Genomic DNA, 16,149 nt, shown 5'->3' with positions numbered 1-16,149 from the left:
GGGTTTCAAAATCCCCTCACATTTCCTATCCATGCTGTCTCTCAAGCTAGCAGCACTTAAAAGGGAAATAGAAGTGGATTTAGCCAAATGTTCAACTGCAGCATCCACTCTTGGGTGAGTTTCCCTTGTTGCAACGTCCACAAAGATGTAAGAGAGGCAAAATCATCTTGGAATCTGGAAGTGGATATCCGGTTTCAGTCTGGCCTCCCGCCAAATTTCAGACAACTGTGGAAAGGATGGAAAAGAAACCATTTATTCATTTTTCGTTTAGTTTAGGGAAACCTAAGGAACCATTATTCTACGTCAGAAATATTAAGGGTCTTTCGGACCGCTAGGATAAGGTCCTCCACTCCCTGTATACTGGAGGAATCATCCTCCCAGACCATAAGGTCCATATTATCCGAGTCTTCCTGAAATTCACTCTCCTCCTACAGGGGGGAATGAGCCTGGCGTTTTCGTTGTCTACCGGAGGATGATGTCTCTAACATCTTCTCTAGGGAGGAAGATACCCTGACCAATCCCTGGACAGACCTTTCCAGGTTTTGCATCCAGGGAGGTTCTTGTGATGTCACTAATGTGTCAGGGACTCGCTGAGATACCTATCCCAGGGGACGGGTATCTATAGAGTGAGCCTCTAGAGGAGGAGTAAGAAAAACATCATCACCTACCTTCCCAGACTGTTCAGTTTCCTGTCTGAGCTCTGCAGTGGACCTTGCCAGTTCTCCAGCCTAGGTCGGCTCCACCAACTTGGGTGCGTGCCCGTCAGACGAACGCAGACCCAGACCCTCAGACTCACAAGCCATGCAATGGGCATCCGCACTTGAAACAGGTGAAATACACCACCAAACTGGCTCTGGCAACTTTGGATCTGGAACCTACCCCTCTTTCAAACATACTGTATACACAGGAAAAAAGGGGAGAAAACAACATGGAACACAACGTAGTAAACAATCTATAATATAGAGCGATCTAACAGTTATCTCACACAATATTGCAGTATTAAGTGCAGCAACAAAATGTAAGAGAGTGTGTGTGTGTGTGTATGTATGTATGTATGTATGTATGTATGTGTGTATGTGTGTATGTGTGTATGTGTGTATGTGTGTATATGTGTGTGTGTGTATATGTGTGTGTGTGTGTGTGTACTCACTATACAGAGAGAGTACAATAACAGGAAAACAGGCAAGGAGCCGAACTAGAATATATTAAAATTATTTATATATCAACCCAGCATGAAAGACAGTGACAGGTCACTAAATCACACATGCAGACTTAGGGAAATTTCCCATAGGCAAAGAAGTGAACAGGCAGTGCAGAGGCTTAGGGAATAGTGCGAAAATGACAGACTTTACACTGAGAGAAAAGCCCAGCAAGAGGAGAGGTGTAAACTCCCAGTAAAGAAGCGACTTCTCCCTATCTACAGTCCGTTAAAATGGCAGTCCTGTACCAGAGAGTATGCCCCTGCTACCTGTATTCCAATGCTGTCTGTCTGCTTAAGCCCTGAGACAGGAGCGTGCAGGGCCCACAAGCAGCTCCGTCTCAGCTGTGCTGGGTGAGATTGGAGCTATTGCCATGGCTCCTGGTGCATCCCACTAGTGCTGTTCTGGTACAACAACTGGGTCCTTGGTCACTGTTGCAAATGACCCTTTCACCGTAAGCCCCAAAACATAGAGCGGGGAGGCCTGTAAGTGCCATCAGCACTTTCACCACTAAACAGAAAAACTTGATCCAGTTTAAATTAAAGAAAAATGAAAATAAGACTAAACTAAATAGGACCCTCCTCCGGTGGCACTTAGTAAAAAACTAATAGTTTACGTTCGTGGAATAAGAGGGCGGTAAGCAAGCCAGACAAGTTTGTTAGATTTAGTACCTTGCTCCCCGCACAGCACGCTCTATACACCATGGTGAGCAGTGCCCCCAAATGGTAGTGCCAGAGAAATTGAGGTATGCATATTTAAAAGTATTGTTATTACAGGACTGTGTCTATTTTTATTATGGTGCCAGCAAGTCTGCAGAGCTCACAAATCATTAGAGCTGCCATTATTTGTCTCTCCCCCCCCCCCCCCCCCCCATCAATCTTAAGGGGTTGTGATAATTCTCCCACAGTACAATACTTTGGGGGCATGGCAAGGTTTCAACAGATTTCTTGACAATATTACTGCTGTGGCTAAGAACAAAAATGAGAGCTAATTAAAAAGGTGGTAGGCACTACTATCAAAATTTGCACGTAGCGTGCACACAGAGATATTATGGAACTATATGTAGCATATACATGCCTCTGTACTAGGCACAATTAAGTAATAATTTTTGAGGGGTTAGTCCCTTTAAATACAAGTCAAACAATGCTGAACAGGATATTCCAATAATGTATGTCAGTGCAACGGTGATTGTGCCATATTATGATACTGTTTATAATTGTACAGTACATACAAGATAATATGACTTTGCTATTGTATTATGTACAAAGACATCAGTTTCATGGCCTGTACACAATATACATGTTATACGTTCTATAATTATGAGCAAGTAATTTGATAAATAACAGAAGCTTCACCCACCTTTCCAAGACACAACTGGTGGAGCACTCTTCTTTTCAGCATCATCCTGTGGGGTCCTATCAACCTGTATTCCAGAGTCCTCTCTACTAAGGGGCTCCTGATCATCTTCTTCACTAATATCAGACCACTCCTAAAATGTATTACAACTAGTGGTAAAGCAAAATAAAAGACTTGGCAATACCTGATGAGAAATCATTTTATTGTTATTGTAAACAATCTAAAAACATAAGATACAGCTTCAATAATGCTCCAATGATTTACAAACTTAATAATATAACAACCTATAAAATATTTCCTCTGTTCCATAGGTTCAGCTTAGGCTATTCATTTTTCACCTCTAGTGTGTATATCTAGTAGAAAAATTGTATGGTGCTCCAAACTGATGGCTTCAGCAGCAGTCAATGCAGCATGAATAGATTTGTACATAGAATTAGCCTGTATGATAAATGTATAGTTTGTAACTGCTGCATTTTGTTACCTAAACGCTGCTTATAGTACATTACTTTTAACAATTTTTCATACTTTTCATTTACCATTTCAAACTAGTGGTAAAAATGGTCCTCTTGAGGCCATCATTATCAAAAGTGACTGAACAAATCGTATAAGTAGGTCAGAACAATTAACTTTATTTAACTGGACAGGACACCATGTTGAATAAATCAAACATATGAATTCTTATAATGAGCCATAATGAAAAGATAATGGGGTATTAAAAATAATAGATAGGAACAAGGGCTCTGGTTTAAACAGAGCTAATTTATAAGTAGTGTTACACAGATGATAAAAAAACATATATGATCTTACTGGTGTGCCTACATCAGGACTTAAGCCAATGTCTTCGCCTTCCCTCAAGTATTTCCCCCAGTCAAATGGTTCATCTTCTTCTAGAATTAAGCCATAAAACATGTCAGCGGAGTGTTTTAATATTTTTATTTTGAGGAAGCATTATCAACTTTATACAACTTTTTTTTATCTTCGTTTACATGCACACAAAACTTTTATAACACAATTAGATAATAGGTTCTGAAATAGAAACATCTTCTGAATTCTAAACAGGTACTGTATATTTATGTCAGGAAAATCTATGTATTTGAAATTGTGAATTCTTCTGTAAAATACTGGCTATAAATTTGGTACTATGGAAACAAATTCATGGACACGTGAACCATGGGCTATAGCTCACACAGCTTCAGGGCTATTCTTTTCAATCTCTTAACTGAGGCGGCCTATCTGCAAATTATATTTCCTGGCTGCAGGCAGTGACACATTGGGGTATATTTACTAAGCTGTGGGTTTGAAAAAGTGGAGATGTTGCCTATAGCAACCAATCAGAGTCTAGCTGTCATTTTGTAGAATGCACTAAATAAATGAAAGCTAGAATCTGATTGGTTGCTATAGGCAACATCTCCACTTTTCCAAACCCGCAGTTTAGTAAATCTAGACCATTTTCTTAGTTCTACGTTTATTATATCCAGCCTCACCTCTCACCTGTTGGGCTGTAATTTGATGGTATACCCCTACTACAGTGGTAGAGGCTCCACTGAAGAGAAGACCAGGCAGCCCTAGGGAATTAGTGAATGCTTCTCCCATTCATTTTATTCTGGTTATTAGGGCAGTAAAATATAAAAGTAAAATTTAAATGACACTTGAATTTATTTATTAAACTTTTATATATTTTTTAGAGCATAAAAAAATCATATACATATAATGTAAGCATGTATGTGGTATACTGAACCAACATTACACCATCAGATGTTCTCTCAGTTACCTGTTTGTTTTTGCCTTGGCTTTTCAATATAGTCATTTTTGGACGGTGAATCAGATAGACAAAGTAGAAGAGACAATATGGCATAATGGGCTTCCGTCTAGAATAAACAAAATGGTTAATAATTATTTATAAAATACCACAGATTTAGTATGTGCTTTATCTTCACCATAAAGGAAGAACAAAACAAATATATATATATATATATATATATATATCTCAATCATTATCATCGATTAAGGGATTGAACAAAAATAAAAATAAAAATGAAAAAGCTACACCACACTAGTCAAGGTTTGTTTAACTACACATACAAGTTCAAACCAGAAATCGCATGACTTGTTGTTCAGAAAATGTGTGTGTGTTCAAGCTGTACTGCTTTAGCAGTATAACCTTTAAATGGTGGCAATGCCAAGGCTACATGATTAATGCGGTCACAAGAATAGGTTACATCAACATCAGTTAAAATGCTGTATCCTTTATATTAATGTATAAATAACAACGGACACCAGTGGACATTATGTGGGCTGACCGACCAATTACGAGAATGTAGTCTATCAATTCAATAGAAACATGTGACATCACTTAGGCACTTCATGGCTTTTATGAGACATTGGTTTCTGGTGAATAGGTTGGCTGCTTTTAATTTTATCTTGGTTCAGTAAACAAAAAGGCTGCTCCCATTGTTATTGGGTGATAAGCATCCTTTAACAAGTGATTAGTTGATATTCTCTGAAAACCATTAATTTACAGCCTTTGATAAATCTAGTAAATATAACAAAGCTTAGGTTGGCTGGGAACTCTTCAAGTTATAGCAGTACAAGATTTTTGATCTTTACTACCAGACTACAGTATCATTTGCAGGGTCTGTGCAAACCAATTGTATAGGGGTAATCCTTAATCCTAGGGATCCGGCCTTGTGTTTTGGATGATAGGATTTATGTAATTTTGTTTTTTCTTACAAAATAAAAACAACTTCTCTCAAAGTTAATTTTCACATTAAGTAAAAAATACGACAATATTCATTCTGTCCCAAAAATGTTTGTAGATTAAGATATTCCCATTTTCTCTTTCATTCTCCTAAATGGTGTGAATGTAACTGTGTTTAAAAAATTATTATTCTGCATGGAATATAAGACCAGTATAATAAAAATATATTTAATTATTTTAATCATAATTAAATATTCCACCAAATCAATCAATAAGAAATGGGAACCATGGTCGTATTTCTACAACTCCTGCTCTCCATTCTCATTATCATAATCTACCCCAAGTACTTGCCCTGATGGCACACACCTTCCTCCTCCCCTTCATATATTGGTTACGGTTTGCCACACCACCTTCCTGCCCCCCTTTTCGCCCCTAAATTAAAATCGGTCAGCTGAGCAGAATATATATGACCTTGACTGTCTTTTCTTTACGTGATATATTCTAGTGCCACTCTTCACAGGTTGGTATGCATTTCATATACGGTTATCCTAATGTAAATTACTAACCTTTGACTGTTGATTCTGCTTTTATCTACAGATCGTCCAAATAGAGAATGATTTTTACTCCCCTGGACCGCAGCGGACACTCAATGACTACCATGATTTTAGTAAAAAATCTTTGGGCCGTGGCTAGACCAAAGGACAGACAATGATGCCATTCCCAGAATGGAACATGTAGCTATCCAAGGACACATATACTCCTCTTTTTCCATGCCATTCACTACCGATCTGAGGGACTCCGCAGGGCCCTGGCTAGGCATTCCCAAATAGAACACATTTCATCAAGAATTTCCTCCTGACCTGAGGGGATCTGGGACCCAGCCCAAGCTGGTTCTGCCATATCGGTACCAGAGAATTCAGGCATACACGGCACATGATCCTAAGGCTGCCAAGAGGCGCATAAGACATCCCCATCTGACTGTCCTAGAGGTAATTTAGTATGGCATTTACAAAATGTAAAAATCTTTACAGAAGACACCTTCACAGACTTAGCGCTGGAATAACTCCCCTTGTCAGACATAGCAAAAAGGCAGAGAATTTAGAATACAATAACTAGAACATAATCTGAGCAGCAGGTCAGCACACTCTCCCTGCCTGTCTCTGCCGAACGGACCTGCACATAGTGTGCAGCCGCCAGCAGTCTCTGCACACCCAGCACACTTTTTGACAGCTAATATTTTTTTTTTTTCAAATTCTGGGGCCAAAATTAAGGTGCGTCTTATACATGGGGAAATACGGTGTGTGTGTGTGCGTGTGTGTGTGTGTGTGTGTGTGTGTGTGTGTGTGCGCGCGCGTGTGTGTGTGTGTGTGTGTGTGTGTGTGTGTGTGTGTGTGTGTGTGTGTGTGTGTGTGTGTGTGTGTGTGTGTGTGTGTGTGTGTGTGTGTGTGTGTGTGTGTGTGTGTGTGTGTGTGTGTGTGTGTGTGTGTAATATATATATATATATAATTATTATTAATTTTTATTTATAGGGCGCCACAAAGTATCCATAGCGCCGTACAGGGACAAATAATGACACAGTACAAGGTGAAACAGCACAGTACAAGGAACAGTAAGCACTATAACTCTGGGGGCTCAGGCACAGCATCAAAGAGAGGGAGGGAGGGGAAAAGTGAGTATAGGCAGGTAACTATGGCCCATGAGGGTGGGCACAAATGACAGGTTGAGAGTCACTGAGGGGAGCGGAGAGAAGCGAGAGGAGACAGAGGGCAGAGGGACCGAGAGGAGGTGAGCAGAGTAGCTGGAGAGCGCAGTTAAAAGTGATGGAAACAGGAGGTAGGAGAGCCCTGCTCAAAGGAGCGAACAATCTAAAGGGAGGGGAAGACAGACAGACACATGATTGAGACGGAGAGACGGGAGAAACGGAGACGGAGTCGAGGAAGGGGGAGAATGGAAGAAGGGATGAGAAAGAGAGGTAGCCGACCGGTGGGAGTTTAGGCATGAGACTGGAAGGCTTTAAGGAAAAGGTGGGTTTTTAATGTTTGTTTGAAAGAGGACAGATTAGGGGAAGTTCTGATGGAGCGGGGGAGCTTGTTCCAATGGACGGGAGCGGCGCGAGAGAAGTCTTGGATACGTGCGTGAGAGGAGGTAATCAGAGGGGAAGAGAGGCGACGATCGCAGTGGGCGGGAGAGAGTGTGAATAGAGATAAGGTTAGAGATGTAGGGAGCAGTGGAGTTGGTGAGGGCCTTTTGAGTCAGAGTGAGGAGCTTGAAAAGGATTCTGTAGGGGAAGGGAAGCCAGTGAAGGGCTTGGTAGAGTGGGGAGACAGAGGTGGAATGGCGAGAGAGGAAAATAAGCCTAGCAGCGGCGTTAAGTACAGATCTAAGGGGAGCGAGATGAGAGAGGGGGAGGCCGATAAAGTGAAGGTTGCAGTAGTCCAAGCGGGAGATAATCAGAGAGTGGACGAGAGATTTGGTGGCATCCTGGGAGAGGAAGGGCCGAATGCGGGCAATGTTGCGAAGCTGGAAACGGCAGGATTTGGCGAGAGAGGAGTATATATATATATATATATATTAGCTGGACTTGGAGGGGTCTGCTACTACTGCCTAGCTTTCATCTCAGTTGAAGAGGACAGCCCCCTCCTCAGACCAAACTAGTGCCTAGCAGGGGCATTACTCTCAGTGTAACCCCTACCTAACCTGTCTACAGGCTAAATAATGACTGCCGTTTCCTAATAAAATACCTCCCCTAGCCTTGGAGCCTCATAACAGCTTCAATTGAAAACTCCCTCCAAACACTATGCTGGGAGTCTACCTTAGGCAGCTCTCAAGTGTGTGGTATTGCAGTGACAGCCTCCCTGCAGCCACGGGACCCCCAGACTCTATCCCCCTGGAGCCATCAAATGTTGGGAGAGGGGAGGCGGCATCAGAGGCACAACTCTGCACCTCAGCTCCCCACTCCAGCATCGCACAGCCGTCCACTGCAGCCAACATAAGGAAATAAAATAATTAACAGGAAAAGCTGCTAGAGCAGCTTTTAGCAGCCCCTGCTATAGGGCACTTACAAAAAACAGATGTCTGCTCCAGCAGGTGTGGGGTAAAGAGGGGGAAAGGGAGGAGCTATGATTTAAATTCACATTTTTAAAGTGCCCTTGCTCCTGGCTGCACTCGATACCCCAATGTTCCCCATTCCGCAGAGAAAAATATATTTGTTCTTCACATTGTCATTACCAAATCAGAGACACACCTTTATTCCCTCAGTGTTTGAAAGAGGAAGGGTCAAAAACTCTTCTGTCAGTCTCTTCCAACTCTCAGCTTTATTTAGGTCTGAATGGATCACCAACTTCTCATAGATTCTAGGAGGGAAAAAACAACACATTTTTATATTCCATCTACAACCTGTACATTAAAAATAATACTGAAATACAAAGAGTTACCCATCCAAGGTCCTGTGAATCTGGTGACTGCTTACATCAAGGTAACGATGAAATCTACCAATAAAGAAGGAGACAGATGAAAGATGAGTAATAGCTTAATAAAGCACATTATGTAGTGCAGATACAAAGACCTTATGGGTTACATTACAGGACGAATAACAAGCACTGTACATATCTGTGTAGCCGGTTCCTCTGTACTCCTAAGGAATTACAATTCTATACCGTATGCATTCATTTCATAGGTTGCTAGTGCAGTGCTCCCTTACAGTGCTCATTTAGTATCATTGCTTTGTTTCTATTAGATTTAAGATCTTGTAAGCAAAGACCTCATATTAAATGTGTCCAGTTATGTTCTGTATTGTAATCCTATAATCCATGTATGCTCATATCCCCACTGTACAGAGCACTGTTTATGCAGAAAGAGAACGAAGAATAAAAAAAGGACTAAAAAGAATGAAGAAGAATTTGTTTCACATATTATGGGAGACTCCAACTTTAATTAATAACAGCACAAGATATTCCACATTTTCACAAGGAGTTAAGATATCAGCCAAAGTATGCATCTTCGCTGCAAGATAGGAAACGTTCTGCCAGTGTCCATAAATAGGCGTAATATATCGGAAATCTAATATAAGATGCCTCTTTTTGATCGAACACTAACCACAACTCTCTTTCATTCTGAGCTACCGCAAATATATGCATTTTGGTACTCACTCATGTAAAGCATATTGAGTATATGGTTTAATAGCTTTTTAACAAAGTGTAATATTAGTTTATGAGGTGTGTATCTTTGGTCCAGGATAAATAAAATGTGGTTTTTCACCTTGAGACGACTTTAATTTATTGACTTGTACAACTTTTATTTAATAGACTATTTTTTTTGAGCTTTTATCTGTGCTTTTTAGCCATACATTGGATTCATCAGGCTGACTTCTTTATTTTACTATCGTGTCATATGACACAATTCAGCTATATTGTTCATTGGATACAACTGTGTCATAGTTTGGGTTACCAACTTTTGCAAGTTGCCAAAACCAGACAGGTACAGTATCATTACTAAGTAGCATACTGTGCTATGGCAAAAAGGAAAACCTTATTTTGCACATAACACAGTCCAGTGTAAAGACAAATACTCCCAAGATGTGATGAAAGATAACATATTTGGTGCGTATTGTTATTTAGCGTGAGTGCTACAGTTAACAGACGCATACTCAGGGCTCTCAGAATTGTATTGCAGACAATGCAGTAAAAAAGTCAATAGTGCACGCAGCATGGCAAAAGAGTAAATAGTGTACAGGCCCCATTTTTGGTGTCACAGTGAACTGCAGAGCTCATGTTCTTAACCCCAAAAAAAACTAGAGCCCATGTTCTATTTACTACAATGCAGAGCCCATGTTCTGATGACCACAGTACAGCGGGCTCTCATGCACAACACAGCTACATGCTTGGAACACATATCCGTAGAAAGACACAAACCACATTTACTTAAATACCTGATAAAAGTAAGGAAATTAATAAGTTGAACAATCTTAAATAATCAAATTTAGTTTAAATGTATAAATATCATATACCGGTATACTGGAAAGTGGGATATTCCAGTACCTAAAGCAAATGCCATTTTCATACTGCCTAACAGAGAGAAGTGGCACACACATTACAAATTCAGCTGCTATATAATTTGGACACAAATTAATTGCTATAGTGTATCAACATATATATATATATATATATATATATATATATATATATATATATATATATATATATATGCTGTGTCGTTAATCCAGCATGAGCAGCGACAATGGAAATGCATGTGTAAAGCAGATGTAGGGACAGATGTAGGGACTTAAAGGCCGTCCAGAACAGCATGCCCCGTCAGACAAAAGCTCTCAGGTCACGCTGGGACTTGTAGTTCTGCATGAGGTGGAGAACCACAGGCTGCTCTGCAGTTATAATGTACTGCTACAGACCTGAAGTTGGACCAGGCGTACTGCAGAGCCAGCTGGTAGTTGTTATCGCCCTCATCCTGCAGGCCGCTCAGACAGGTCACCAGGGTCTTCACATCTGTCTCCTGCTCCTTCTCAAACCGGGTCCAGTGCGCCATGTACCACTCACAGGTACACAGAGCAGTAACTGTCACCTCGCCATCGATTGGACGCCGCTAAGCCAATCACAGCTCGGCTACGAGTTAACCCCTTCACTGTGAGGGGAATCCGACTTCTAGTTCAGTGACGTTTGTCTGAGGAGGGGGGAAGAGGAACCGGAAGTGGACATGTTTCATGTGTCACAACTACCGGGCAGTAGTGACTGAGGTTGTGGCTCCAGCTGCTGGTAGAGAGTGCATATGTACAGACTAGTAAGTTGATTTTCTCAACATTTATATACTTTACACATATAGTAGCCGTTTTCTGGACGTACTAAAAGGAATGACAGCTTCAGTTTGCTAAGAGGAATGACAATTGACTACTATGATAGAAAATTGAAATTTGATGTATATTTAAAAAAATATTTTACTTCTTAATTATATCTTTCACACACTTATTTGTAAGGTACTTGGTCATGTTTTACATGTGGAACGACAGCAGTTTTATGCGCCATGTAAGTGCAGAAATGTAAAAAAAACTGCAGTTCTGTCATGAAAAAGACCCCTATTTCTCCCAGATCCTCTAATCCCACACTTGCCAACTCTCCCATAATGTCTGGGAGACTCCCGAAATTTGGGTCAGTCTCACGGACTCCCGGGAGAGCTGTCAAGTCTCCCGCATCTGGGAATTACCTTCCTGAAATGACGCGATTCGCAGTGAATTGCGTCATTTTGGCCCCGTCCCCATCACAAAACAGCATTTTTATTGCAGGGGCGGGGCTAAAATGACGTGTTTGCCGCGCACCGCCGCCCTCCAGTCACGCTAATCTCCCGGAAAAGACTTGCCAAAAGTTGGTAAGTATGCCTAATCCCACACACTAAACTTTGCATATGCGTTCACTTACACCTGTACCCCACTACACAAGTGACATAATGTGGAATGACAGCTGTTTTATACACCATGTCAATGCAGGAATGTAAGTTAAAAACTTGCATTTCTCCCATAAAACACCCTTATTTCTCCCAAATCCCCTACTCCTACACACTAATCCCTCTGCGTATGTGTTCCCACACACCTATAATCCACTACACAAGTGTCATAATGTGGAATGACGAACGATTACTATGTGATGATAGCTGTTTTATACGCCTTCTGAATGACACAGGAATATATTGGAGACAATAGTCAATATTGTAAAAGGAATAAAATTCCCGGAAGTGCAGGTACTCAAACAATTTTGGAATAAGGTTCATTGTTTAAGAAGCTTTCTAGTTGGCAGCAAACCATAAATGGTCACTATCCAGTTGAAATGTCATATTCGTTGGCCATCCAGAGAATAGTTAGATCCAAACGAAATGGTTAAGACAGGCAACGATCCATGAAACGGGCCGAGTCAGGCAAAGGTCAGAACTGGCAGCATATAAAATCAATATTAATTTGTCGCGCAGCAGCAGGATCTACTTCTTTCACCAATGCGTGTCTGAGATTTAAATAACAGGTATCAGACAATAGATAACAAATCGGAGTCATGTACAGCATTATGCATCGGTAAATCAGGGTCACGAAAAGTCCCTAATAAAAAACATTTCTTGTGTTAGACAGTCAGTGGTATTATATTACACTTGGGTAAGGGGTCTTATCTAAAGTAAGCACTACATGAGTTAATCCTGTTCACGATAACAGGATTAACTGGAACAGAGATTGCGAGCTAGGCCTTCTCGTCCAACATCAGTTCCTGACCTCATAAATGCTCTACAGAATGAATGGGCACAAATTCCCACAGAAACACTCCAACATCTTGTGGAAAGCCTTCCAAGAAGGGTGGAAGCTGTTATCTCTGCAAAAGGGGGACCAACTCCATATTAAAGTATATGTATTCGAAAACAATGTCATTACAGTCCCTGTTGGTGTAATGGTCAAGCGTCCAAATACTTTTGTCCATATAGTGTAGTATACTATACTATAATTTTCCTTCAGTTGATTTCCGGGTTAAATCCCCCTTACCAAGTGATTGAAAGGAAATTGCAATCTTGAATGGGTATTTGCCTCTCTATCACAAAATTCCTGGCCCAAACAATTTAAAAAATAAAAAAGGGATAACCGCCATGTTGCAGTCCAGGTACTGGTTAATTATATGGACGCCACTTGAAATAACTGCCCATCTGTCATTCAGTTAACCTTGACCTCTGCTGAAAGGAGAGTGGAGTAGAAAAGGGGAGGAGGGGCAGCAAAGCTATGTTATTGTAATAAGCTGTGGAGGATGTGGAAGTACATTAGATCGATTGCCTTGATACACTTACTCAACTGCTGAATATGATATTTTGGCTTATATAAGTCATGAAGATCGATTTATTATTGTTTGTATATAAAAAATTAAACTGCATCTATATACAGGGCAATCTTAACAACATTATGGGCCCACGGGCAAAGCAGTGCACCGGGGCCCATATATATATCTATATATATCTTTTTTTTATCCAACTCCCCCTTAACTCATCTTTCAATCGCCCTGTTCTTCGAGTTGAATCCTCTGCTGTTCTTCGTCGCTGTTCTGTGCTCCTCCATGCTGTGCTCGCAGTGAATGTCGGGCGTGTTGAAGTCATCAGCGCTTTCCATTATTTAATTTTTTCTTTGTATGCTTTACACAGGAGTATCCTGTGTCTTTTTGATAGCAGCAGATTGCATTGGCACTATTGATAAGGTTAATCGTTATATATTTTAGCGCCTGATTTTTTTCTTTGTTTTTAACTAATGCTAGGCTCTTTGGATGTGAACATGCATATTATTTCACTGATACATTGTTCAGAGCAGGTATGATATATCCATCTATGATAGTTAACCAACCCAGTCCTCTAGAGTAGTTTGTATACATGGCTTTCATTGTTTTATATTGATACAAATTAAAGAGTTATTCTAGCTTTTAATTTTTTATTCTAGCTCTCAATTTTTTTTACTATTCACCTAGATAAGTCATATGCTAAGCGCTACTTTCATTCTTTTATTGTGCTTTGTTTATATTGGGGTTTACATACACCTATGTGCATGGATCTAGCAGTGCCTTGGAATAGGTATATTGGATATTGGTCTGGTAAGATGAGCCTGATACCATCAGGCTCTGCTACTGCTTTGTGTTTGTATGCCTATTTAATGCTTCTAGTAATCCACACAGCAATTGTAAACTTTGAAAACTCATTTACTCATTTACTTTAAGCTCATTCTCTCCTCTTATAGTTCTGCCCTATCACACAAACTGTCCTCCCAAATCCTTCAAACTTCGTCGCCTCTTGGGCACCCTCAACTCCCATTCACCTACTCGTCCTTGCTAAATACTTCACCTCCAGAATTGAGTCCATACGTCATGGCATCTACTCCCATCAGTACTTTCTTGGTAACACTACCATCTTGTCTGTTCCTCAATTCACTGTCTAGGGGTCATCCTTGACTACTCCCTCTCCTTCAAACCTCACATTCAGTTTCTCTCTAAATCCACCTCCAGAATATGTCCAAGATCCTTTCTCACCATGGAAGCCACCAAACTCTTATTCACTCCCTTGTAATTTCTCACCTTGATTATTATAACCTCCTTTTCTCTGGCCTACCCAACTCCCACCTTGCTCTTTTAAGTCTATCCTTAATGCTGATGCCGCTCTAACAGTGCTGTCCCTCTCTGCCAGTCGCTATATTGGCTCAACGTGGTCTACAGAATTAAATTTAATCTCCTCACCCCCATTTATTAAGGTCTCAACCAGTCCTTCTCCCCCCTTCATTACAAATCTCATCTCTACACACATTCCTTTCTGCCCCCTCTGCTCTGCCAATGACCGCTACCTCACTAACACACTGATGCACGTCATTCCCATACCCGCCTCCAGGACTTCGCTCAGACTGCTCCCACACCATCAGATTAGCCTCTTCTGTAAAGGGCTTCCTTTTAAAACCAACTTATTTATTCAAGCCTATCAGCCCTCCTCCTAACTCCTTTGCCTCTGCTATCCTCCACTTGGTGCAATCCTATCTGTGTCTTCCCCTTCCATAGAATGTAAGCTCTCACGAGCAGGGCCCTCTTAACTCGTGTTAAACTTCTACTATTTTTTCATTCCTTGTGCCTTTAGGCTTGCTTCCCTAGCCCTGTTTTCTTGGGCCTACGCATACCTCATGTGGACATTACCATCACTCTCACTCACTGTCCCACAAGCAACTTGACCTGCATTACAAAGTTATCTGTGTATTATTTGTTAAGTAGTAGATGTCTGGTCTTTCTATTATTTCGTTTTTCATGTGTTTTGTAATGTGTGTGGATCTTTGCTGTCTGTTTATTGTATTTTACTGTAAATTTCATGTACAGTGCTACAGACCTTTTGTATTTTTTTAAATAAAAGATAATTGTCATTTCTTTCGGACATACAATTTATACAAAAAAAAATATGAAATGGTCTTTTCTGAATTCTGAGGTGTGCTGTAAAAGAGCATATAGCCCCATCCAGTTAATCAAGTTAAAACAAAAATAGTGGCCAGCGCCAATAAAGTTGTAGGATCAAGAATAGCAGCCAGGAAAAAGCCCTCCTTGACCCACCCCAATCCAGATTTCACTCACAGCCTTGCTTCTGTGGTTCATCTAGTTCAGGGGAAGGGTTATTCCACAGCATATATATCATTAAAGCTATAGTGTGGAATCACAGAGGTAAAAGACATACAATAGTGTACACTGTGGTAAGTGGGTTTCTTTTAAAAACTGAAAGGCACTCGCCCAGTGTCAGTGATGTAATCACTTGGGACAATGTTATAAAGATGTCTGATATTGGTTATTTAAACACAACAAAAATGGATATGAAGTTATTTGAAATCCACTATACCTTCTGGGTTGTATCGGTGTAAAAAGAAAAAGACACACCAAATGTGTATATAGATGGCAATATAACATCCAAATATTGCACTCGCCTATACAAAAAAAAATCTGGCATAGGACATTTATTACACCGATATTCGTTAGTGAATACGAATCTGCATTTAGACATGAAAATAATTTTTCAAGAAAACAGAAACTAATTAGTAAACAGAAAAAAAAACAACACATTTATCTAAATCTATATAAATAGATGAAGATGATGATGATGATGATCTGAAATATATATATTTAAAATATCTCTAATATTGTCACCTCGATTATTGCCAATGAGAAAAAAGGAAAATGTAATAATTATAAAACAAACCTTTAAATACTGGCCATTTTCCAAAACTTTTTGTCAAAGAAAGAAAAAGATGTTTATAACTTAATAAAGAGGAGTTTTTAAAAGGAAGACATGAACAAAATTACTGTTAATTGCAGTGCAGAATCTCCGGGCCTGAGTCATTAAGGAGAGCAAAGCATAAAAAAAGGA

At 40.2% G+C, this 16,149-nt stretch overlaps 1 protein-coding gene across 4 annotated transcripts in view; it reads right to left on the bottom strand.

The window, feature by feature from the left end:
* The window catches only part of TUBGCP5 (tubulin gamma complex component 5), a 43,580-nt gene extending 32,654 nt beyond the window's left edge, over nt 1–10,926 (bottom strand). For 3 of the 4 annotated variants that reach the window (XM_075200084.1, XM_075200087.1, XM_075200088.1), the window contains exons 1-6: nt 10,658–10,926; nt 8,688–8,741; nt 8,498–8,606; nt 4,327–4,423; nt 3,363–3,442; nt 2,559–2,688 (exon numbers count right to left, since the gene is read on the bottom strand). In XM_075200084.1, the coding sequence (XP_075056185.1) occupies nt 2,559–2,688; nt 3,363–3,442; nt 4,327–4,423; nt 8,498–8,606; nt 8,688–8,741; nt 10,658–10,791 (604 nt within the window). In that variant the 5' untranslated portion in view covers nt 10,792–10,926. The remainder of the gene's footprint in view (nt 1–2,558; nt 2,689–3,362; nt 3,443–4,326; nt 4,424–8,497; nt 8,607–8,687; nt 8,742–10,657) is intronic. The other variant, XM_075200086.1, reaches the window with a different exon arrangement.
* Between the last annotated feature and the right edge of the window lie 5,223 nt (nt 10,927–16,149).

Source organism: Mixophyes fleayi, chromosome 2 (assembly GCF_038048845.1).
Source record: "Mixophyes fleayi isolate aMixFle1 chromosome 2, aMixFle1.hap1, whole genome shotgun sequence".
NCBI classification, from domain to species: Eukaryota; Metazoa; Chordata; class Amphibia; order Anura; family Limnodynastidae; genus Mixophyes; species Mixophyes fleayi.
This window is presented reverse-complemented; position numbering and strand designations above follow the sequence as displayed.